This window comes from Coffea arabica, chromosome 7e (genome assembly GCF_036785885.1).
Source record: "Coffea arabica cultivar ET-39 chromosome 7e, Coffea Arabica ET-39 HiFi, whole genome shotgun sequence".
Classification (NCBI taxonomy): domain Eukaryota; kingdom Viridiplantae; phylum Streptophyta; class Magnoliopsida; order Gentianales; family Rubiaceae; genus Coffea; species Coffea arabica.
The window spans coordinates 43,591,564-43,618,132 of NC_092323.1; the positions used below are offsets into that span (position 1 = coordinate 43,591,564).

General features: G+C 36.3%; 1 protein-coding gene and 2 non-coding genes across 3 annotated transcripts; 1 reads left to right on the top strand and 2 right to left on the bottom strand.

Annotated features, from left to right (window-relative positions):
* Positions 1-6,512: 6,512 nt before the first annotated feature.
* LOC113702570 (small nucleolar RNA R71) lies at positions 6,513-6,619 on the bottom strand. Its single transcript, XR_003451207.1, has one exon. It is a non-coding gene; the product is annotated as a small nucleolar RNA R71 (small nucleolar RNA).
* A 2,019-nt stretch (positions 6,620-8,638) lies between these two features.
* LOC140011383 (uncharacterized) lies at positions 8,639-11,381 on the top strand. Its single transcript, XM_072060172.1, has 2 exons — positions 8,639-8,800; positions 10,195-11,381. The coding sequence occupies exon 2, from the start codon at positions 10,200-10,202 to the stop codon at positions 11,379-11,381; it is 1,182 nt and encodes a 393-aa protein (XP_071916273.1). The 5' UTR covers positions 8,639-8,800; positions 10,195-10,199.
* Positions 11,382-17,024: 5,643 nt separating this feature from the next.
* Positions 17,025-17,130, bottom strand: LOC113702575 (small nucleolar RNA R71). The gene has a single exon (XR_003451212.1). It is a non-coding gene; the product is annotated as a small nucleolar RNA R71 (small nucleolar RNA).
* Between the last annotated feature and the right edge of the window lie 9,439 nt (positions 17,131-26,569).

Below are 26,569 nucleotides of genomic sequence, written 5' to 3' on the forward strand. Positions count from 1 at the left end.
AGAAAATTGACTAAAATTCACCACCAAAAGCTGGAAATTCAACTTTTAACTCTAAAAAGTAACAATCAAGCCAATAATCACTTCACAAATTCCATTTTCCAGCTCAATAACAACATTTGCTAGTTAAACAACAATAATCAAAGTTGAAAAATATAAACCCTAGCTGAAAATTCCACTACACCATCAAAACTAGAAAATCAACCATAGCAAGCCAAGATTAAAAGCTTCTATACCAAACTTAGCAAGATTAAGCAAGAGAAAAGAAAGTTTTAGCCTTATACCTTCCAAAAGCCTTCTTGAAAGTGAAGAACCAACCACTATCTCCCAATATTTCCACCACTCCTAGCTTCCTAAGCACCAAGATTAGACTTTAATCGGTTTAGTTTTGTTGATTTCACTCAAACAAGGCTTGATTTAAGGTTGGAAATGGAAAGCTTTCTTCACTCTTTTTTTCTCTCTTGCTCTCAGCCAACCAAGAAGAAAAAGTGAAGAAGATGAACCAAATTAGAAGATAAGAAGGAAAGGAATTTGCTTGATCAAAGTTTCTTAGTTTTCCAACAAGTGTCATATTATGGTTTAATCTCAAAATTTTTTTCTTTTCTGTCTTTTCCTGAGTCAAGAATTTCAGCTGCCTTGAGGGATATTTTGGGGCTGATTTTTTTGAAATAAAAACAAAGAGATTAAGGTAATAAAGTAGTGTTCAATTGGTGCACTCAATCGGTAGCAAACGGTGCATGTCAGTTCAAACTTATTTTCCTTAACTCTCGCGTACTTGTATTTTAACTTATTAATAGAACTTCTAATTATACACGTCCTCTTATCTGAAACTCACTTTTAACCACCAAATTTAGTACACACACCTCACCAATTAATCAAACTACCAAAATACGCAAAACCCTATTTTACCCTAACTATAAAACTAAGGGTAAAACTCTTATTTTGATTATTTATTACAACTATTGAGGGAGTAAATGAGTAGTAAATATATTATAAAGTAATTTAATCAAAATAAAAAGGAATTATAAGAAAATATAAGTAAATTTTCAAGTCGTCACACTCTCTCCCCCTTAAAAGAATTTCGACCTCAAAATTCATACATTTATTTGTAAATAACTCAGAGTATTTTTCTTGCATGTCCATTTCTAGCTCCCAAGTCTCACCATAGCCAAAATTTAGCCAAACAAAGGAAAACACGAATCGTATCTTCTACCACAATAGACGGGTTAAGCACTGACTGGTGGTTTAAGGTATATACTCTGGCAGGCACTCTGGGTTTATTTCCTTCTACATTTGGTTGTTTAAGGTTTGACCTGAGGGGACAGGTTGCAAGCTGGTGCTCCACACTACCACACCATAAATATTTTCGGGTCTTTCTCCAACAATTATCCTCAGCATGGTTGGTTTTTCCATAATATCCATAAGATAAGTGAGGGGTTGAGGTTTGATCTACTTGTGAAGCACCTCTCGGAGTAACTTCCTTAGGTGTCCTCGAAATTCTTACACCACCAGCTTCTCGACTCACCTTAAAGGGTAGCATATCTAGATCATCTTGTTCTTACCTTTGACTTTCACTAGGTACACCCCTTTTCTTTGCATGAAAGGAATTCACCTGTGCTCTTGCAATTTCTATTCTATGGGCTTTCTCCAGAACCTCTGTGAAGGTATTAATTTGAGCTGCCGCTAGGGCTTCTTGTATTTCAACATTTAGTCCCTGTACAAACCTCCTTACCCTCCTTTGCTCTGTAACTATCAATTCGGGAACAAACTTGAATAGTTTAGTGAATTGAGTCTCATACTTAAATACACTTAGGGTTCCCTGACGGAGTTTAATAAAATCGTCCTCCCTCTTCTCCTAGACTATCAGTAGGAGATACTTCTCGTTAAACTCTCGCACGAAGTTCAATCAAGTCCATGCGGTCCCCTCTCTTTCCCACTTAGCCCTAACTACAATCCACCAGACTCTGGCTAGTCCTTCAAATTGAAATACAGTGAAATGCACCTGCCTATCCTCCGTAAAGGTCCAGGTTGTGGCTCAACTGTTGCATCTCTCTCCTCTCTCGATTCCCGTACTGGGTCTTGTGCTTGTCTAGCCCCACGACCAAGGCTAGAACCGCGTCCTTGGCTAGTTTCACGGTCCTGACTTCTCCTACCTTCCATGCTTCTATTGGACAATAGACTATATAGATATAAGCAAAATAAAATAGCTATGAAGCTCAATAAAAGCATTTTCAAATCATAGCGCACATTTAAAATAACATGCTTTCTTTATATACATATCATAGCAATTCACATATCCTATGGGACATTAACCCCACGTATTGCTCAAGTACGACACTTAATCAAAACTCGAAGAAGTACAACCAGATATGTACACTTGCATACTAAGGGTCCCAATTCTCACTAATATCTTCAATATCTTCCAAATCCAGACTATTCGCATTTCTCGTGCCTTGACTTTCGCCATCCAGACTTATCCTAATATTACTTGAGATATCGACTTATCATAAAGGTATCACTCTTTGGTACTCGGGTACAAGAATCAAAAAATATGATAATTCACCATTTGAGCTGGCCAGTCTCAAGAGGAAATCGACCACTTTTGATATTCCTATCCAACATACATATCTAATGTCCCCAACAATAGACATTTCTTCCACACTTAACAAGCCAATCCCCACAGTCCGAAAATCCTCTCCCGACACGAGCTCGATAAGAGCTCTGATACCATCCGTGACGACCCCACCTCCCCCTAGGGCTTACCCCAGGGTTTAGCGGACTACCTGCCCAACTCTCGTCAGGACTCACTCACTCACTTCAAGAAAATAGGTTGCAACTTCAAGAGTAAAAGAAATAATAGTTTCCAAACTTGGAACGTGCAAATACATTCATTTCTATCTCAAACATTCATACAATTCCAAATACATCAAAAGATTTAAGTTCTAGATACATTCAATTCTAATCGAGCGACTAGTACGAGTACAATGGCAAAATTTCAAAAACTAGACTATGCTATCCTGTACCAGTCTCAAGCCCTCGTTCGTACCCTTTGTATGGAAAACAAAAACTAATAGACTGAGTTAAAACTCAGTGAGGTTCCAAAACATCATGCAGACCCAAAGAGCAAGTTGACCATTATATAAAACTTGTAATATCAAAGTAGCGAGCATAAAAGTTCATAAAAGTGAGCAATAACACTTCAAGTAGCAAATCTCTGGATATTTAACATGTCAAGTAAAAGGATACAGCCGCTATTGCAAAATAGCTCCACCATAACTTGATCAAGTAGTAGTTAACACTCCATCAACTTTCAAGTAAAGTAATCAGTCCAATAGTGCCCCACTTAACTCCAATCTCCGTCCACCATTCAAACCCCTTACTGGGCCCGAACTTCAAAATAAACACTGGTTGTAATATTTGAGCATACCGATTAGTCAAGGAGATAACACTTCACTCAACAAAACAAGAGACCCAGGGTTCGTTACCTAATCGACCAAACCCTTGCCGGTTCGACTCGAGTAATTTGCCATAGGATTTCTGGAATTGCAGAGAGTGCTCACGTCATATACAAGTATATCAAATCAATTGCAATCAATGCACAGTATCAAGTCACTTTTAGGGCAAATGCGATAAAGTACACCTTTACCCGTCCAATCAAGTCAAATATTGTCAAATCATATTAGTAAAATATTTAAAAGCAAGTATCAAGTACAATCATGCACTTGAAAGCACTCACCAAAGATTTAGTGCTTGTCAAAATCACGCTCAGGTGCAATTCCTTGGTTGGAGTTCAAATCTACGATAAAATATCATTTAAGAGTTTAAAATCCACTAGTCTTTGAAACATAGGGGTTTCGCTTCAAGAAAATCAAGTAAATGAAACTTGTTTAAGTAGCAGTTGATAAGAGTTTATTTTACGTATTTTTTAGTGCATTTTATTAGTTAATTTTGAGTTGATTATTTAGTTTTATAATTAAAATAAAGAGGTTTTTGGTAAAATTATATATTTTTGGTAAAAGTGGATAATATTGCATTTCTATTGATTTTAATAGTAAAAACTTCATTTTTATGCAGGAATAATGAATCAATCACCAAAGGAGGTCAATTGAGGTGAAAAATAGAGATTTGGTGATGAATTTAAGTGGCAACAAGAAGAATGAAGTGAAAAACGTTCAAGTGAGGAAATGCAATACAAGTCAGTTTTGACACTTTTCAGTATTTTGACCATATCTGGAGCTACACTTATCGGATTGAGGTGATTTTTATACCATTTTAAAGCTAAGAAAGAGACCTACAATTCGTATGAAGACATCGAAATCCATTTCTGCCATCTTCATGGGCAAAACGTTGGAATACAGAAGCTGCACCCTGTGGTCGGAAGTTAAAACAGAGGTTTGAACAGGTGACAGTATTTCGATCATATCTCAGGCTAAAAAGCTCCGATTTGGATGATTCTTGAAGCATTGGAAAGCTAACTCAAAGGGCTACAACTTTTGTGTTTTGCACAAAAGCTAGTTCGGCCTTTATGATAGAGAAAATCGCAGATGAAATAAGGCCAAAGTGAATACGTGAGTACACAAAACGTGACTTGTAACCGCGTTTTGTGTAGGCGCGTTTTATAGCCGAAATTCTGCAATTTGACTCAGCCAATTCTCTTGTGTTCATACCACTTTCCAGCTATAAGATGCAAGGGAATTCGGTGCACATGCTTCAGAAGACAAAAGGGCAAGAAAAGTGGCTTATTTTCAAGTCAAAAATATTGGTTTTTGACTATGCTAACAAAGTGGAGATTTGGGAATCAAAGGATAGAATTTGACTTGGAAAAATGGAGCATTTGAGTGTTTTTTTTATGCAGAGATATGGGGAGAGATCTGGGATCCATTCGTAGCTTAGCTTCTTACAGAAAAACATATTCTCTCTAGCTAGGTACTTGCAAAGGACAATTGAGGTTTCATCTTGTAATCATCTAAGTTCAAGACAAGGAGATTTTTGGAAGGCTTCACCATATCTTGGCTAAGACTTTCTTTACTCTTTTTGTATTTGTAAATTCATGATGATTTGCATTAATGAAGTTATGAGTGTTTCATCATTCATGAGTAGCTAATTTCCTTTATCTAGGGAGTAGATGAAGCTTATGGCCAAATGATATGAAGTGATTGTGATTTATGCTTGTTATGTCTTGTATTAACTTATCTACTTGTGTATGTTGGATTACTTGTTGTTGCTTGATCACCAATAGCAGGTTTATAGTTGTTTTTACTCATTGAGAAATGGTAAAAATAATGGAATGACATAAGTAGAGCTTGAGTAGTATATTCATGAGAATAGAAATACATTCAAGTGGATGAAATCTGCATTTCATGTGTGAATAAGAACAGATTTAGTATTTACCAAGAGATTAGGAAAAACTAATCTGTTTTAACCCATTATTATCATGAGAATGTGATTTTGGTATTTCTGGAAATGAATCCTTGGTTAAACAAGAGCAGTAACAAGTGTTGAATTAATTCATTTTAGATCTTTTGTGTTATAAGTGGAATCTACATCCCTAGATCTTAATATTTAGTGAATTCTACTCCTATTGTGAAATTGCATTTATCTATTTAAGAATTTTTGTAGTTGAATTAAAATCTGAAGTTTCTGCTCAAATTAATTGTGAGTCTAAATAATAGAGTAAATTAGTATCTAATAATTGTTTTAAATTGCTCCTCGTGGGATCGACCCGATACACATCTCGTACTACAATTGCGACCTGTATACTTGCAGTCCAACGGGTGTAAATTCGGAATTAAACTTGCATTGATAAAAAAAATCCCGTCAAGTTTTTGGCGCCGTTGCCGGGGAGCGGCAATATTAGAGCCTAATCATCTTTATTAATTTAGACAGTTTTATTTTTTTTAGATTATATTTAATCTTATATTGTAATCAGTTTTTGACAATTGAAATTGCATAATATCTCTTATTTCTGTTTGTAGTGTATGCACCGGGCGTCTCGGGAAGTTACACCTTTCGATCCAGAAATTGAGAGGACACTACGTAGACAAAGGAGGCATCCACCACAGCAAGAGGAACAAGAGATTTGGCAACCTATAGAGGAAATCTCAATAGATCTACCATTTGAGGAAGAAATGGCTGAAAATGAAGCAAATAGGCGAGTTCTACGAGATTTTGCTCTACCGGGAACACAAGGATCTCAAACGAGCATAGCAAGGCCTACGGTAAATGCTAACAACTTTGAGATTAAGCCATCACTTATCCAAATGGTTCAACAATCTCAATTTGGAGGTAATGCTGTAGAAGATCCTAACTCACACTTAGCTACATTCTTAGAAATATGTGATACAATTAAAATGAATGGAGTTAGTGATGATGCTATAAGGTTACGGTTGTTCCCATTTTCATTAAGAGATAAGGCAAAAATGTGGTTACACTCTCATGCTCCTAACACTTTTACCACATGGGATGATTTATCAAGGGCATTTTTGAATAAGTATTTTCCACCTGGTAAGACTGCTAAGCTAAGAATGGATATCACTGGTTTTAGTCAAATGGAAGGAGAATCATTATATGAAGCATGGGAAAGGTTTAGAGATTTGTTACGGAAATGTCCACACCATGGACTACCCGAATGGCTGATTATACAAACCTTTTATAATGGTTTATCTTTCTCCACTAAAACTATTATTGATGCAGCCGCAGGTGGAGCTTTAATGGGTAAATCACCCCAAGAGGCTCATAATTTGATAGAAGAAATGGCAGCAAATAACTACCAATGGGCCAATGAAAGAGGTAATACGAGACGTCACGCAGGTATGATAGAAATGGACACTCTCAATATGCTGAGTACTCAAATGAATAATGTGATGAAATTGCTAAGTAGACAAGGTGGAGTTGGTCCAAGTTCATCTAATGCACACGTAGCTTGTTGCTCTTTCTGTGGAGGTGAACATGATATTAATGAGTGTGTTGATTCTGAGCAGGTACAATTTGTCAATAATTACAACCGAAATGCTCCAAATAATCCCTACTCGAATACTTACAATCCGGGGTGGAGAAATCATCCAAACTTTGGATGGAAAGATCAAGGCAATCAACAAAGGCCAACCAATCCGCCGGGATTTCAACCAAGGCAACCACAGGCTGAAACTAAACCAAGTTGGGAGATCGCGGTGGAAAAACTTGCTAAGGTGACTTCGGATAGATTCGAGCGAGTTGAGGGGCGGTTGGACCAATTAGCTGGGATGTACAGAAACTTGGAGGTTCAAATTGGTCAAATTGCCAATGTGATCAACAATAGAAACCCTGGTGAATTACCAAGTAAAACCGAAGTGAATCCGAGAGAGCATGTCAATGCAATCATTCTTAGAAGCGGTAAAACGGTTGAGGGATTCGATTTTGAAAATTCAGGTGGTGAAAAAGACAAGAAGCAAGCAATTGAAGGGGAGCAAGAAAGTCAAAATGATCATGTTATCATTGATATTGATGCACTTCATCCCAAATTAAATTCTCATTTAAATTCTAATGTGATACCTTTTCCTCACAGGTTGAAGAAAGATGGACAGGATCGGGAGTTTGAAAAGTTCTTCAAAATGTTTAAACAATTGCACATTAACATTCCTTTCATTGATGCTATAACACAGATTCCCTCTTATGCACGTTTCTTGAAAGACATCATGTCAAAGAAGAGGAAAATTGTAGATAATGAGATGATAGCATTAACGGAAGAGTGTAGTGCATTGATTAAGAATAAACTCCCTCCTAAATTGAAAGATCCGGGAAGTTTTTCTATTCCTTGCACTATTGGTCAATTGCATTTTTCTAATGCTTTATGTGATTTAGGTGCAAGTGTGTCACTTATGCCGTTATCGGTTGCCCGGAGATTGGGACTTCAAGAGCTAAAAGCTACCAATATTACATTGCAATTGGCGGATCGGTCAATCACACGTCCCACGGGTATTTTGGAAAATGTGCTCATAAAAGTAAGACAATCTATAATACCTGTGGATTTTGTTGTCTTAGATATTGAAGAAGATGTGAGAATGCCAATTATTCTAGGACGACCGTTTTTAGCCACTGCACGAACTATGATTGATGTAGAAAAAGGTAAGCTTATATTACGGGTTAATGGTGAGGAATTGGAATTCAATTTGGAAAATAAAGAAGGGAATATAGAGCCTACTGCTCTTGTTTCTAATATGCCATATGATGAAAAGGTTAACCAAGAAAGGACCGAAGAAGTTAAATTTATAAATGTCCTTGGTACTAACTTTCATGGTGTAGGAACAAAGGAGGAGAAGATAAGGATGGAAGTTGGCTTAATAAATTCTCCATTCCATGAAGAAAATGGTGAAAAGTTGAGCCAATTCAGAAAAGACAAGCAAAATCCACTCCAAGGTGAAGTTGAGCCTCTCTATGACAAGTCTAATATTCCTCCTTGGCATTTGAGGAAATTGGACTATGAAGATCAATGCATGGTTCACCACATGGTGGATTGGCTCGGGAGTTTCGACCCATGGGGAGAAAATCTCTCTCTAATGCTCTAAAGTGATTCAACTTTTTCAGTCGAGCCAACGACTATAAACAAAAGCGCTAATTGGGAGGCAACCCAATATTTAGGTTATATTTGTTAACTTGGTGTGATTTTGCGGTTTGAATCAATGTTTTAGCTAAATTGTTGTTTTTGTAATGTAGGGTTGGCAATTGAAGGCAAGGAAGACCAATTGAGTACAAAAAAGGCGAACTTTGATCAAACAACTCAACCCCTCGATTTGCGTTAAAGGTGTTTTTGATTCATTATAAAGGGGTAAAATGCATGTTTTTAATGTTTTACATTTGTTCCAGCCATTAAAATTGGCAAACAAATGATCTATGATGCATTTTGAGTCATTGGGGTACCTTTTGTAATTTTTCAAAAGTTGAAATTCTGCTAAAAATCGAAGCAGAAAACGCGTTTTCAAAGCAAACGCGACTACAAGTCGCGTTTCTAGAATCGCGTTTTCAATTCTGCACCTGCAGAAAAGAAAACGCGCCTTCAAAACGCGACCCAAAGTCGCGTTTTAATGGAATTCGCGTTTTCAAGCCTGGATCAAGACTCAAAAACGCGACTTCAGAAACGCGACTCGAAGTCGCGTTTTCAAACACAGTCGCGTTTTCATTCCTGCAAGATTTGGGCAGAAAACGCGACTTCAAAACGCGAGTTGAAGGCGCGTTTTGAGTCGCGTTTTGTGTGTCTGAATATAGCCTTCAGAAACGCGATTTCAGCTTCATTTTTTCCTCTCTTTTTAATTTTTCAGGCGCGTTTTTCTTCTTCTCTTCTACCCACCTCACAAATCTTCATTTTTACTCCATAATCTTGCTAGAAATCATCACCCCAACACCTTTTGAGCTTCATACAACCTTTTTAACCGATTAAAATTCAAGAAAAACACTTAAAATCAGGTTTTTGAAGCATTGAAGGTTAGGGTTCTTAAACTCCAATTTCTTCAATTGGAGGTCAATTGGAGGTTGTTTCATAGGGCTTTTTGCATTTTTAGCATCACCAAACATCCTTCTACGTGACTGAGGTAAGTTTCTTCATCAAATCTTTTGATTTTAGAAGTTCATATTTTTTATCCTGAGCTATCTGACATCTTTTAATTTCGAAAATTTGATGAGGTTCATGGCTATTTTTGATTTTATTCATGATTATTATGATTGTTTAAGCATGTTTAAATGTTTAAATGTAGCAATTTATTGGTTTTCAAGTACTTTAAAATTCACAATTGCTATATTTAGATGAAATTGGAAAAAGGAACTAGGATGTTTTTGAGCCATTGGTGATGTTAAATTATGGTTAAAAAGGGTTAGTTGATGATGTTTAAGCATGTGCATTGTGTATAGTGAGTAATTTGGTTGATTTGGTGAGTTAGTTAGTTTAATTTTTGCCTAAACATGATTATAGCTAAAAGCATATTATTATTGTTAATTCTAAATAGTTATAATCATAATTGCTCCTATTTTCACTAATTGAATTATAATTGATACATATCTTGTGTAATTTGGTGATTTTGGGCAACTTTAGGCAGAAAATATGTCTTGTACGATCATTGAATGATTAGAACTTGAGCAATTGTATTTGAGGTTATTTGGATTAATGCTGAACTTTTGTTGCCAAAAAAATGAGTTGTAGTACATGTGAATAATTGAAATATTTTTTAGGTACTATGCCAAGAGGAAGAAGAGCGGTACTTTCATCCTCTAGTAGTGAGGAGAGGGAGGTTAATGAAGAGATGGAGGTGACTGAAGAGGAGAATTCACCTTCTCCTCCACCAATTAACCGTCGACCTGGTGAGGGCACCTCCCGTGGAGCGGGAAGATCGGTATTTGACAGTGCTAGGTTCAACACTCGCAGGAATCAGGAGTGGCATGAGGCGCGTGCTAATTTGGAGTTTTTGTTTGAGATGCACGTCAGTCCACCAGTTGAGATGATGTACAACATCTCAGAAGCTTTTGCTCAGCTAGGATGGGCTCCGATTCTCACCCTTCCAAACCATTACTACCCAGACCTGGTGCGCGAGTTTTACGCCAACATTGAAAGTAAGGCGCGCCATAGTGGAGAAATAATTGAGTCCTGGGTGCGTGGAAGACGAATCACCTTGTCACGGCAAGATTTGGCTGCTATTTTGGGGTGTATGGATGACGGACGTCCAGTAGACTTGAAGAAGGAGTTTGTTCCCCCGAATAGGAGGTGGGATCCATCATTGGCCATGGCTAGGTTTGGTCTCGAGTACCAACCTTTTCGCTCTACCAGAAAGGAGACTATATTGGCAAATGTATTCGAACCTCGTCATCGGCTTATCATTTACATGATGGCTCACAATGTCATCCCAAAGAAGACGGGGCACACGGAGGTTCGCAAGAGCGATATTTACTTCCTTGATTACATGTTCCACAACCGAACTTCCCCGTATGCTCGAATTTCATTGCCGAACATCATCATCAGCCACATTAGGTCTACGGCGAGGCGTAAGACAACTTCTTTCAAACTTTCATTTCCTCGTCTACTGACTTTATTCTTCCCCCGTTTTGAAGTTCCCTTGGAAGGCATGCGGCGGGAGTATGTTCCACCACGTGCTGAGATGACTATCACTACTCTTCGCCGCCTTGGTATTGGCACGGGAGACATTCCACGCCCTGTTCAGGAGCGGAGACAAAAGGCTAGACATGGTCGCGATGGAGCTGGACCATCTACTGCAGCACCACCTCCTCCTCCGCCACAGACCAACTGGCAGCGGCTTTTCGGTCGCTTGGACGACATCGACCATCATTTAGCCAGAATGGATACTCGCCTGGACCGAATTGAAGATCATTTAGTAACTAGTAGATCGTTGACTGTGGATGGTTGAGCGGTCGATGACTCATGATTCAAGGCTTCACTGGACCGCAGTCATCTCACTTGGGGAGTCACTTGTTCCTTTCTTCTGTTTCTTTTCTTTTCTTTCCCTACACATTGAGGACAATGTGTATTCTAAGTGTGGGGGAAGAAATGTGTGGTACTTGTGATTTTAGTTGTGTTTGATATAATTCTTGTGCTTAAATGGTGTTTCTTGTGGTTGCTGGCAGGGAGATTTAGTCCACTTTTAAGGGGAGACTCTGTCAAAATTTTTCCAAAACCTTATACATATATATGTTATTAACTATAATAAATAAATAAAATTTTGTCACTTATCCTTTTGAAATAAATATATGCGGTTTTGATACTTCTTTTCTCATGAAATTTGGAAATGATTTTTATGTGATTATAATTTTTACATCTATAGGAAAGTATATCTAGTAAAGTGGAGAAAATTATGCCTACATTTTGTATATTTGATGAAAATTCTTCTTTTTATCTAATTTTATAAGATAAGAAATTAATATGGTTAATAAGTGTCATACTCTTCTCATGATTACTCTTAGAGGGAATTTTATTATATATTGTTAAAAAAAATAAAAAAAAAATGGTTATTCTACTCCAATGATTCTCGTACCGAGTAACCGGGGGTTGGCATCTACAAATGTCGACATTCGCGTAAAAAGGTACTTGAATTAAGAGTATGCAAAGCAACTTGAGTATGTGAAATGTTGAGTAACCGGGGATCTGCATCTAAAAATGTTGATCTTCGCGTCAAAAGGCATTTTTCACAACTTAAGTAATATTTAATCCTTAAAATATATATATATATATATATATATATATATATATATATATATATATATATATATATATATATAAAGTAAATTAAATCCCTCTTTAAGAAAAATAAGAAGTTGATCATGAGATTAGTTAGCATCTTTATTGACTATAGGAGTTGCTTGCTTGCGAAATTGGATAAAAATAAGAAGTTGAGTTGAATTGGTAAAATTATGGTATACTTGGCTCTTCTTTGCTTGATATTATGAGTACTTGAACTTAATGGAAAGATCACATAAGGGTTATTTACCTTGATTCAAGGAAATGGAGTTGAAATACTACATATGTTTATTTTAAATTTTTGGATCATTGATGGTTGGAATTTTATATTGCTTGAGGACAAGCAATGATTCAAGTGTGGGGGTATTTGATAAGAGTTTATTTTACGTATTTTTTAGTGCATTTTATTAGTTAATTTTGAGTTGATTATTTAGTTTTATAATTAAAATAAAGAGGTTTTTGGTAAAATTATATATTTTTGGTAAAAGTGGATAATATTGCATTTCTATTGATTTTAATAGTAAAAACTTCATTTTTATGCAGGAATAATGAATCAATCACCAAAGGAGGTCAATTGAGGTGAAAAATAGAGATTTGGTGATGAATTTAAGTGGCAACAAGAAGAATGAAGTGAAAAACGTTCAAGTGAGGAAATGCAATACAAGTCAGTTTTGACACTTTTCAGTATTTTGACCATATCTGGAGCTACACTTATCGGATTGAGGTGCTTTTTATACCATTTTAAAGCTAAGAAAGAGACCTACAATTCGTATGAAGACATCGAAATCCATTTCTGCCATCTTCATGGGCAAAACGTTGGAATACAGAAGCTGCATCCTGTGGTCGGAAGTTAAAACAGAGGTTTGAACAGGTGACAGTATTTCGATCATATCTCAGGCTACAAAGCTCCGATTTGGATGATTCTTGAAGCATTGGAAAGCTAACTCAAAGGGCTACAACTTTTGTGTTTTGCACAAAAGCTAGTTCGGCCTTTATGATAGAGAAAATCGCAGATGAAATAAGGCCAAAGTGAATACGCGAGTACACAAAACGTGACTTGTAACCGCGTTTTGTGTAGGCGCGTTTTATAGCCGAAATTCTGCAATTTGACTCAGCCAATTCTCTTGTGTTCATACCACTTTCCAGCTATAAGATGCAAGGGAATTCGGTGCACATGCTTCAGAAGACAAAAGGGCAAGAAAAGTGGCTTATTTTCAAGTCAAAAATATTGGTTTTTGACTATGCTAACAAAGTGGAGATTTGGGAATCAAAGGAGAGAATTTGACTTGGAAAAATGGAGCATTTGAGTGTTTTTTTTATGCAGAGATATGGGGAGAGATCTGGGATCCATTCGTAGCTTAGCTTCTTACAGAAAAACATATTCTCTCTAGCTAGGTACTTGCAAAGGACAATTGAGGTTTCATCTTGTAATCATCTAAGTTCAAGACAAGGAGATTTTTGGAAGGCTTAACCATATCTTGGCTAAGACTTTCTTTACTCTTTTTGTATTTGTAAATTCATGATGATTTGCATTAATGAAGTTATGAGTGTTTCATCATTCATGAGTAGCTAATTTCCTTTATCTAGGGAGTAGATGAAGCTTATGGCCAAATGATATGAAGTGATTGTGATTTATGCTTGTTATGTCTTGTATTAACTTATCTACTTGTGTATGTTGGATTACTTGTTGTTGCTTGATCACCAATAGCAGGTTTATAGTTGTTTTTACTCATTGAGAAATGGTAAAAATAATGGAATGACATAAGTAGAGCTTGAGTAGTATATTCATGAGAATAGAAATACATTCAAGTGGATGAAATCTGCATTTCATGTGTGAATAAGAACAGATTTAGTATTTACCAAGAGATTAGGAAAAACTAATCTGTTTTAACCCATTATTATCATGAGAATGTGATTTTGGTATTTCTGGAAATGAATCCTTGGTTAAACAAGAGCAGTAACAAGTGTTGAATTAATTCATTTTAGATCTTTTGTGTTATAAGTGGAATCTACATCCCTAGATCTTAATATTTAGTGAATTCTACTCCTATTGTGAAATTGCATTTATCTATTTAAGAATTTTTGTAGTTGAATTAAAATCTGAAGTTTCTGCTCAAATTAATTGTGAGTCTAAATAATAGAGTAAATTAGTATCTAATAATTGTTTTAAATTGCTCCTCGTGGGATCGACCCGATACACATCTCGTACTACAATTGCGACCTGTATACTTGCAGTCCAACTGGTGTAAATTCGGAATTAAACTTGCATTGATAAAAAAAAATCCCGTCAGCAGTCATATGGCTTATCAAACTCTAGAAAATTCATGCTCGCTCTTTTAGTTTCGATAAAGAAGCGATTAAAACTTTTGAATTTGCACTTGATATGAAAGATTGAGAAAGTCGTAGTTATAAGGGTCGCTACTTCCATCTTTTAAAGGGTACGAGTTTTAGCAAAATTTCAACTTATATACCACTACTAATGGTAACTTGACTACCATAGACAATCCAAGTTCACTTCAACCTCAAATCGTCGCTCAAGTTTCAAGTTTACTCGCTTATCCCTCGAGCGAAAAGTTGGGCAGCACGCCCTTTGTATTTATCCATTTTTCCATTATTCAAGGTCTCAAAACCAACCAAACAAACCAGATAATAAACTTATCACCATGGATATCAAAACTGGAAACTAGTTTAAAGAAGAAATGATACGTGACAGATTTGTCATCTTTCGGTGTTTTGGTCATAACTGTAGCTAAGTATATCGGATCGAGGTAAATTTGATGATGTTTCGAAGTTAAAACATAGGCCTACAACTTTGATGTGGGAATCAAACTCCAATTCAAGCATTATTAGGGTCGAAATTGGCAAAAATAGAGACATAAAAATTCTGTCAGAGCCAAAACAGGACAACTAAACAGTTTTGGTAAAATGGCTATAACTTGGTGTAGGAAAATCGAAATTGAGCTTCGTCAGCGGCGTTTAAAACTAGATTCATAGAGGTTTCTAACGGTATAAAAATCAGATTCTAGTTCATCTCCTACAACTACCGACAAGCTCAGGAAATTGATCGAAATTCACCACCAAAAGTTGGAAATTCAACTTTTAACTCTAAAATGTAACAATCAAGCCAATAATCACTTCACAAATTCCATTTCCAAGCTCAATAATAACATTTGCTAGTTAAACAACAATAATCAAAACTGAAAAATGCAAACCCAAGCTGAAAATTCCACTACACCATCAAAGCTACAAAATCAACCATAGCAAGTCAAGATTAAAAGCTTCTATACCAAACTTAGTAAGATTAAGCAAGAGAAAATGAAGTTTTAGCCTTATACCTTCCAAAAGCCTTTATGAAAGTGAATAACCAACCACTATCTCCCAAGATTTTCACCGCTCCTAACTTCCTAAGCACCAAGATGAAACTTTAATAGGTTTAGTTTGTTGATTTCACTCAAACAAGGCTTGATTCAATGTTGGAAATGAAAAGTTTCCTTCACTCTTTTTTTCTCTCTTGCTCTCGGCCAACCAAGAAGAAAAAGTGAAGAAGATGAACCAAATTAGAAGATAAGAAGGAAAGGAATTTGCTTGGTCAAAACTTCTTAGTTTTCTAACAAGTGTCACACTATGGTTTAATCTCAAAATTTTTTTCTTTTCTGTATTTTTCTAAGCCAAGAATTTCAGCTGCCTTGAGGGATATTTTGGGGCTGATTTTTCTGAAATAAAAATAAGGAGAATAAAGTAATAAAATATTGTTCAAGTGGTGCACTCAATCGGTAGCAAACGGTGCACGTCGATTCAAGCTTATTTTCTTTAACTCTCGCGTACTTGTATTTTAATTTTTGATTCACTAACTTATTAATAGCACTTGTAATTACACACATCCTCTTATCTAAAACTTACTCTTAACCACCAAATTTAGTACATACACCTCACCAATTAATCACACTACCAAAATACGCAAAATCCTATTTTACCCTAACTATAAAACTAAAGGTAAAACTCTTATTTCGATTATTTATTATGACTATTGAAGGAGTAAATGAGTAGTAAATATATTATAAAGTAATTTATTTAAAATAAAAGGGAATTATAAGAAAATATAAGCAAATTTTCAAGTCGTCACAGCCGTTGCCGGGGAGCGGCAATGTTAGGGCCTAATTAACTTTATTAATTTAGACATTATTTGTATTTACTAGTCAAATTGTTTATAATTAAGTTAGGATTTTTATTAGCTTTTGTTAATTAATTGCTACATAATCTCTTTTATTTTTATTTGTAGTGTATGCACCGGGCGTTACAGGTAGTAGCACGTTTTGGTCCGAAAATTGAAAGGACACTTTGTAGACAAAGAAGGCATGCACCACAACAACAAGAAGAAGAGATTCAACCAATAGAGGGAATTGCAATAGAGTTACGTTTTGAAAAAGAAATGACGGAAAACGAAACAAATAGGCGAGTTTTAAGGGATTTCGCTCTACCGGGAACTCAAGAATCCCAAACAAGTATAGCGCGGCAAACGGTAAACACTAATAATTTTGAGATTAAACCATCATTAATCCAAATGGTGCAACAATCTCAATTTGGAGGTAATGCCGTAGAGGATCCAAATGCACACTTAGCCACATTTTTGGAGATATATGATACTATTTAAATGAATGGAGTTAGTAAGGATGCAATAAGGCTAAGGTTGTTCCCATTTTTGTTAAGAGATAAAACTAAAATTTGGCTACATTCTTATGTCCCTAATACCTTCACCACTTGGGATGATTTATCTAAGGCATTTTTGAATAAATATTTTCTACCGGGTAAAATAGCTAAGCTTAGAATGGAATCACTAGTTTTAGTCAATTTGATGGTGAATCGTTCTATGAAACTTGGGAACGGTTTAGAGAGTTGTTTCGGAGATGTCCACATCATGGATTTTCTGATTGGCTCATTGTACAAACCTTCTATAAATGTTTATCTTTATCTTCTAAAACGACTATTGATGCAGCCGCAAGTGGTGCTTTAATGGGTAAATCACCCGAAGAACCTCAAAATTTGATTGAAGAAATGGCGGCCAACAACTATCAATGGGCTAATGAAAGAGGTAATCCAAGGCGACCGGCAGGTATGATTGAAACTAATGCTATCAACATGCTTAGTGCGCAAATGAACAATATGATACAAATGTTACGTCGTCAAACCGGATATGGTCCGAGTTCTTCTACTAATGCACAAGTTGTTTGTTGTTCCATATGTGTGTTCATCTCAGTCCGTATCTTTTGATGATGACAAAATAAATGCATGACACTAATATTCCCTAAAATAGATGTTTTCAGATTTGGAGCAAAACTGGCTGACAAATGTTGAAGCATGTGTCGGACGCACAAAAAGTCTGCATCGGCCATCCGACAACCTTCGAGTAACTTCGGACGCGTAAGGAACTCACTCTCGGACGTCCGAAGAAAATGAGCCAAGCTCTCTAAACTCACTGACTTCGCTCGGACGAACAATACCAGAGTACCGAACGTCCGACAAACGGTGCGACACTTCGGACGCAAAGTATTGAAGCACCGGACGTCTTAAACATTTCAAGAAAACTTCTTGAACTCACTATCTGCGATTGGACGCGGAAAACCTGCCTATCAGACGTCCGACACCACCAACGGCTAGTTGACTTTTCAGCTGCCTTCTATTCGTTGATAGCATTTATTGGAGTACTTTTTGGTCCCTTATAAATAGAAAAAGTCAACCACTTCAGAATTACTTTTGCACATTGAGACTACATCAGATCTTGAGTGATTCAAGTGTGAGAATACTCCAAAAGGAAGATTTGTACTCTTAGTTGTGCAATTTTCAATAAACTTTTCAAGTGTGTTTCAGTTTCTTCAATAGTGTAGTTTTGTGAGGGTTATCCGAGTGATTGTAAAACTTCTTTACTTGATCAAGTGAGACTTGAGGCAAGGAGGAAGTGATCCTTCCTTTGTACATAAGAGATTGGTTGTAAGTTGATCAACTTGAAGAAACTTGCTATATAAAGTGATATTCAAACTCAAGTCGAGTTTGAAACTTAGTTTGCTATTCTATCTCTCTACTTACTGTCTTGCAATTTAAACTGCTTATTTCTTTTACTCACAATCACTTCTACTTATTCATTAATTGTTCCTTTGTGAGGTCCTTTAGAAAAAGAGGGCAAGTTCTAGAAAAAGTGACTCACATCTTGACTAGTTTTTAAACCACCTAATTCACCCCCTCTTCGGTTGTCTTCGATCTTTATAATTGGTATCAGAACTTGGTCTCTTAGAGATTAAGCTCAATCGGTTTTGGAGTAAAAATGACAACCAACAATGCCATGTTCTTCGAGAGACAATCAGTCATTAGACCTCCAATGTTCAATGGATCAAATTATATGAGTTGGAAGGAAAGGATGATTATTTTCTTATAATCTATTGATATTGAGCTATGATTTATTGTCAATGAAGGTCCATATGATGCCTCTATTATTGATGAAGATACAAACAGGTCGAGACCAAAAATAAGAAGTGAGCTGACTGCTGAAGATAGAACTCATCTCACTCTAAATGCCAAGGCGATGAATGTACTATATAGTGCTTTAGATTCAAATGAATCTATTAGAGCCAAGGGCTACAAATCTGCAAAAGAGATTTGGGATAAACTTAGAGAAATCCATGAGAGAAGTGAGAATGTGAGAGAACAGAAGAAATCCATTTTGGTCACTAAGTATGAATCTTTTAAGATGGAACCTCATGAAAATATTGACAAGACGTATTGCAGATTCAATGATCTTATTAAGGATTTAGAAGTGCTTGAGAAGGATTACTCTCTAGGTGAGAAAAATAGAAAAATTCTGAATGCCTTATCAAAGGATTGGGAGAGTAAAATGACTGCCATTGAGGAAGCCAAAGATCTAAATACATTATCTATTGAATCTCTTATTAATTCACTGACTTCTTATGAGTTAAAACTCAAGTCCAAAGTACAGAAAAAAGAAGACATAAAGATGAGAAAGAATATTGTTTTGAAGGCCTCACAAGATAAAGATGATATAGCCTCCCTGGATGGAGATGACATGAAAGGTAATGACAGTGATATTGCACTCATCACACGAGGTTTCAAAAGAATACTCAACAAGAGAAGATTCAGAAAAGGTGGACCTAGCAATTCCTTTCCGAATCAGTTCAACAACTTAAGAAACAAAGGAAAGTCAGAGTTCAACAGAAAGCAAACTGATAAGTGCTTTGAATGTGGCCAACCTGGATACTATGCAAATGAGTGTCCAATGAAGAAAAAGAAGGAGAGCAAGGTTGAATGAAAACCAAAGTTCAATAATTTTCAGATCATCTGGAATGACTGGAATTCAGAAGGTGAAGTCGAAAAAGAAGAGAAATCTGCCCAAGTGGCTTTCATGGCCATTGGTGATGAAGAGGTAAACACATATAACTCTTAAACTGATAGTGATAGTGAATCCGATGATGATGTTAATTTGTTTTTAGAAAAAATACACAACAGTTTGAAAGAATCCTATGTTAGAAACAAGGAATTAAAACAGAAAATTAACTTTCTGATACAAGACAATACAAGTCTTTTTCGACAAAAAAATGTCTAAGAAATGAAAATGAGAGCCTGAAAAGGATTGAAACTGATTTGCATGCTGAACTTGATAGAAAAACAAAGCTCTGTAACATGCTCAAAAATGAACAAAGCAACTTGAAAAGAAGAATGGATGATCTTAATCATATGCTTCAACATAAGAAACAAAACAGGTTTCAAAGGAATGACGCAAAACCTCATTTTGGCACTCATCAGATAAGACTGAATCAAAATGCAAATGAGTTTGCTATTCGTAGGAAAAGACAAGTCAGATTTATTAAACCTGTTCATTTGAATAAGTCTTTAACTGAATGTAGTTTATGTTGTCAATTTGACCACATAAAAAATAATTGTTATGTAAGGAAAAATATGAAAAATGGCATGAGATGCATGTGAATGGTCACATAATGCTAACTCTCAAGAACCCAAAAAGTAAAGGGTACCAAAAATTATCTTGTGGACTTCTATGTAGATGAACCTGATGAACACTGTTAAGGAATCAAAGTAGTTCATAGATAGTGGATGCTCAAGACATATGACTGGTGATACATCACAGTTCATCAAGCTCAAGCCAAAAGCAAGAGGAAAAGTGACTTTTAGAGATGACAACAAAGCCAAAACTGTTGGAATTGGTGATGTTGGTAAGAATGGTCAAACCTTTGTTCACAATGTTCTTTTAGTTAAAAATTTGAGATACAACTTGCTAAGTGCTAGTCAATTGTGTGATAGGAATTTGTTGGTGTTATTTAAAAAGTATGAATTCCTTATTCTTGACTCAAAATTCAACACTATTTTCAAAGGAAAAAGAGTAAATGACATTTATGTAGTTATCCTTGAAAAAGTTGATTCCTCTAGCCTTAGTTGTCTCAAAGCAGCAAATGAGAACCCCTGGCTGTGGCATAGAAGGCTCTGTCATTTCAATATGGATTTGCTAAAAGAAATTTCCAAAAAAGAACTTGTTAGAGGGTTTCCAAAAATCAAATTTGAAAAAGACCGAATATGTGATGCTTGCCAATTTGGAAAACAAATCAAGATATCTTTTAAACCCAAGAAATGTGTTTCTACTTCAAAACCTCTAGAACTTTTATATCTTGATCTATTTGGTCATACTCAAACCACTAGCCTAGGTGGCAAAAGATTTTGTCTTGTTGTTGTTGATGATTATTCTAGATACACTTGGGTGATGTTCCTTGCACACAAAGATGATGCTTTCAAAAACTTTATTTCACTATTTGCAAACGTTCAGAATCTGATTGGTTTGAAAATCATCAAAATAAAGAGTGACAATGGCTCAGAATTTCGTTTCTGCGGTTTTTCAAAATTTTGTGATAACAATGACATTACACATGAATTTTCTATTGCAAGAGTCCCCCGACAAAATGGGGTTGTTGAAAGAAAAAATAGAACTCTCCAAGAGGCAGCTAGAATCATGCTTAGTGAATGTAATTTACCAAAGTATTTTTGGATTGAAGCTGTAAACACAGCCTGCTATACCATGAACAGAGTTCTTTTAAGACCAATTTTGAACAAAACTTCCTACGAGCTGATGTTTGATAAAAAAACCTGTTGTTGGATATTTTAAAGTCTTTGGTTGTAGATGCTTCATTCTAAATATCAAAGAACACCTTAGAAAGTTTGATAAAAATCTGATGAGAGAATCTTCTTGAAATATTGTGAGAATAAGAGAGGTTTTAGAGTCTATAATCCTAGAACTCTAGTTATAGAGGAAGCTATATACGTTACTTTTGATGAATCTAATGGTAACATTTCCATGACTTGTGGTGAAGATGATGCTGCAGGTGTTCAAGAAAAACTAAAGAAGCTAACAATCAGTGACCAAGGTACTGCTTCATCAGAAAATGATTCAAAGGAAGATGAAACTCAAGACAGTCCAACTAGAGAAAACAACAACAGAGACACTACCACTCCTGATGATCTTCCAAGAGCCTGGAAATTTGTCCAAAACCATCCTAAAGAACTTATCATTGGTGACCCATCCAAAAAGGTCAGAACACGTTCCTCCTCTAGACAACTAATAGATAATTTTGCTTTGGTCTCACATTTTGAGCCCAAAAATATTGTTGATGCATTGTAAGATGAGAACTGGATTTTATCTATGGAAGAGGAGTTAAATCAATTTGAAAGAAATAAGGTTTAGATATTAGTTCTAGACTACAAGATCATCCCATCATTGGCACTAAGTGGGCTTTTAGAAACAAAATGAATGACAAAGGTGAAGTAGTAAGAAATAAGGCCAAACTGGTAGTTAAGGGATACACTCAAGAAGAAGGAATAGATTTTGATGAATCATTTGCACCCGTAGCTAGGCTAGAATCGATTAGAATGTTTTTGGCCTTCGCATGCTTCAAGAACTTTAAATTATTTCAAATAAATGTTAAAAGTGCTTTCTTAAATGGATTTATTGATCAAGAAGTTTATGTTGATCAACCTCTTGGTTTTGAAAATGAATTTTATCCAAATCATGCTTTTAAACTTTCAAAAGCCTTGTATGGATTGAAACAAGCTCCAAGAGCATGGTATGAACGTTTGAGTGGTTTCTTGATTGAAAATAGTTTTAAAAGAGGCATTGTGGATACTATTCTTTTCACTAAATAAAGTTCACGTGATCTTTTAATTGTGCAAATATATGTGGATGATATCATATTTGGTACTACTAATGAGAGCTTGTGCAAGAATTTTTTCAACATCATGTAAAAAGAGTTTGAAATGAGCATCATGAGAGAATTAAATTTTTTCCTTGGACTTCAAATGGTTCAAATTCGAGATGGAACATTCATCAATCAAACCAAATACACCAAGGAGCTGCTAAAAAGATTTGGAATGGAGGATTCAAAGCAAGTTGGAACACCTATGTGCACATTTACCCAGCTTGACAAGGATGAAGAATGTACAAAAGTTGATGAAAAGAAGTATAGAGGTATAATTGGTAGTTTGCTTTACTTAACTGCTAGTAGACCTGATATTATGTTTGTTGTGTGCCTATATGCTCGTTTTCAGTTTTGTCCAAAAGAATCACATTTGAATGTGGTAAAAAGGATTCTTAGATATCTAAAAGGAACCTTGAATTTTGGCCTTTGGTATCCTAAGTGTCATGAACTTCCTCCATGTGGATTCTCTGATGCTGACTTTGGTGGCTGTAGGGTAGATAGAAAAAGTACAACAGGTATATGTAACTTTCTTGGAAATTGCTTAGTGTCTTGATTTAGCAAAAAACAGAATGCTATTTCTTTGTCTACAACTGAGGCTGAATATGTTGCTACCGGTACTTGTTGTGCTCAACTGTTATGGATGAAAAACACATTGAATGATTTTGGTTTGGTGTATGATTGTGTGCCTATGTATTGTGATAACACTAGTGCCATCAATTTGACAAAAAAATCTTATTCAGCATTCTAGGACTAATCACATAGACATAAAGTATCATTTCATTCATGATCTTGTCCACAATGGTACAATTTGTGTTCAATATGTTTGTTTTAAAGATCAAATTGCTGATATCCTCACAAAAGCCCTCCCACTGGATTAATTTGTGTATCTGAGAACAAAACTGGGCGTTTCAGAAAAAAGTTTCTAAGATTTTTTTCTGGTCTTTCTCTATCGGACGTCCGACAGTGTTCTTCATTTCTTTTCCAAAAAAATTTTGGTTCGAACGACTGTGTCGGACGCTTCACTTCGTTCGGCCGTCCTACACTCAAAAATTGAGTCTTATAAAGAACTTCTCAGCGTCGTTCAGTTCATTCTTACCATTCATCTTGGACGCAACTTTTCACATTCTCTCTCAGTTCAAAATTCAAATTCGTCTCTCTTTGGAACAAGTTTCAAGAAATTACTCTGACCGACACCTTCTCACACCTATTGTGTGTTTATTGCACTTCATATCTTTCCCCAACCGCCAACTACACTATAAATCTCAATTTCTATCCTAAACCCAAAATCACTAAAACTCACTCTCTGTGGACAATTTGTGCATCCATTATAGTTCATACTGAACTCTTTCACTGTTTAGTACTCATTTGCACTATATCACACAACACAAACACCACTGCATTTCAATCATGGTGAGAATTAGAGGGGGATCCGTGAGTGCCGGACGCTCTTTCAAACTGCGTGATGAAGAGGATGAAGATCAAGTTATTGAACCCTCCATCAAATCATCCAAGAAGAAAACTGGAAATCGTGGTGGAAAAACGAAACAATCTGCAAGAAAAAACAGAATGTGCAGACCAGAGAGCCATCTGCTGAACCATCTATTGAGCAGATGGAGGAACAGTAATCTGAGAAGCATCCAATGAGTGACAACGAAGAGGAACCAGCGCAGCCCATCAATGCAAATGTAACTGTAACCAAATCACCCAGGAAAGGAAAACGGACTGCAAAAAGGAAGAGTATTGCTCAACCCAAGGAAAAGCAAACTGTTGATCCTTCTGGGGATCAACAGAATGCAGAAAAAACTGTTGAGGATCAGCAAAATGAGGAACCATCTACCAGGAAATCACCAAGGACAAGGTCTGGTGTCCAAAGTGCTGCACAATCTGCTCAGCGCAGTAGAAAAAGAAAGCGGCCTAAGCAGCCTGAGACTCAAACTGCTACTGAACCCACTTCTCTACCCAAGTTCATCGATGATGAAGCCCGAGACAGGTTCGAATGGATTTCGCAGAAGGACTTCATCACCCAGAGGATCATCATCCCCTAGGAATTCCGTAATCTTGATCTTGAACCTGTTCTCAACCTGTTTGAATTCCAAAAATGGACCCATCTGTTAACCATTCCAAACACATACTATCCTGACATGCTCCATCAGTTTTTTGCTAATCTTAGGAAAGGCAGATCACATACTGATTTCATTTCTCGTGTCAACTCTGTTAACATTGAACTGAATCCTGACATTGTTAACTCTGTTTTGGAAACCAAAATTGAAGTGGTTTTAAAGGCAAAATTGTAAACTTCTTTTCATACGAGGAATTTCCCTCTGCATACCATCACTTTCATGTTGTAAAATTAATGACCTACTTTCAATCTCATTTTAATACTCCTGTTGAGGCTAGATTAGAGGATCTGAACCCTCAGAATCTGATTATTTTCACCATAATTTCAAACTTGTTGGTGCCCACTGATGGCCACCGAACTGATGCAAATAAAGTGAAACTTTACTTGTTCTACTATTTTTTGGAAAAAATCTGAATTAATTTTGGTTTTGTCATGTGTAAGTTTTTGCTCAAGATAAGTTCTGACAGCCGTAGGAAACTGTCCTATGAAAAATTTTTGACTCCTATTTTCAATCATTTTTAAATTTCTTTTACTGGCAAATCCCCAAAAGAGAGTGCATCAACTGTGTTTTCAAAGACTTACTTTGAGAGGAAAAATCTGAAATTTTTTTAGGGTCACTGGTGCTACAAAAACATTATCTCTGAGTCTAGGAGAAAAAATCTTCATGAAACCCCTGTCACCCTAGGACTTCTCGTGACCAGTCAATGTATGTGACACCCTTTACCATTCATCCCAGAAAATCAGTCTCTAAATTTCCTTCATCCAACCTTGAGGTCATCACTCTGCTTGAGGACCTTAAACAACATATCTTGCTTCTTGAAGATGGCTTGATGATGACCATGACTTCTGATCAACAAGCCACCTTTGTTGCCAAAAGGAATCTGCTCGTACCTCCCATTCCTCCTGAAAATGAAAATGCACACCGAAAGGAGTCTAAAACTGAGCCAACCACTGAGGCCACTCTAGAGTACCATGCCTCCAGTTCTCAACCACAAGACAAGGGAAAAGATCCGGCAATTGAAGAAGAAACTGAAGAAGAGGAGGACGATAATGAGGATGAGGATACTGAGGAAGAAGACCCTGCTTAGTTTTGTTTGGCTAGAAGAAGACCTGGATCCTCCAAGATCACATTTTAGGCACCTCTGGGCATATGCACCTCATGGTAGTTCATAATTAACTCTTGGCATCCTTTGCATTTCAAACCTTATGTGTTTTGCATTAAGACTTCTACTTTTTCTTTCACTGCTGGTCTGTAAGAATATTTAGATATTTTGTGTGCTTTGAACTTGTGACTTGTTATTCCTATGTATTTGGATGAATGGTTGACACTGTTTGTTAGACAATATTCTGGATATGAATTTGTTGGACAATATTTTGGATGAATGTCTGTTGGTCTGTAATGAATTTGGTATTCCTATGATTTGTTGACTCATGATTTGTTGCATGAATGCTGAGTATGGTTGATTTAATATGGCCATGGTTGATTTAATGATGACAAAAAGGAGGAGAAATGGATTGAATATGAACTCTCTATGTGAGGGGGAGTCAACCTCTTCTAAGCTGAAGGGAGATGCAAAGAAGGAGATGCATTATGTAAGGGGGAGTATGTGTAAGGGAGAGCTATACTTAAAATTTCTTTAGCTCCATCCATTGTTTTGTCATTATAAAAAAGGCGGAGATTGTTCATCTCAGTCCGTATCTTTTAATGATGACAAAACAAATTGATGACACTAATATTCCCTAAAATAGATGTTTTCAGATTTGGAGCAAAACTGACTAACAAATGTTGAAGCATGTGTCGGACGCACAAAAAGTCTGCATCGGCCTTCCGACAACCTTCGAGTAACTTCGGACGCGTAAGGAACTCACTCTCGGACGTCCGAAGAAAAATGAGCCAAGCTCTCTAAACTCACTGACTTCGTTCAGATGAACAATACCTGAGTACCGGACGTCCGACAAACGGTGCGACACTTCGGACGC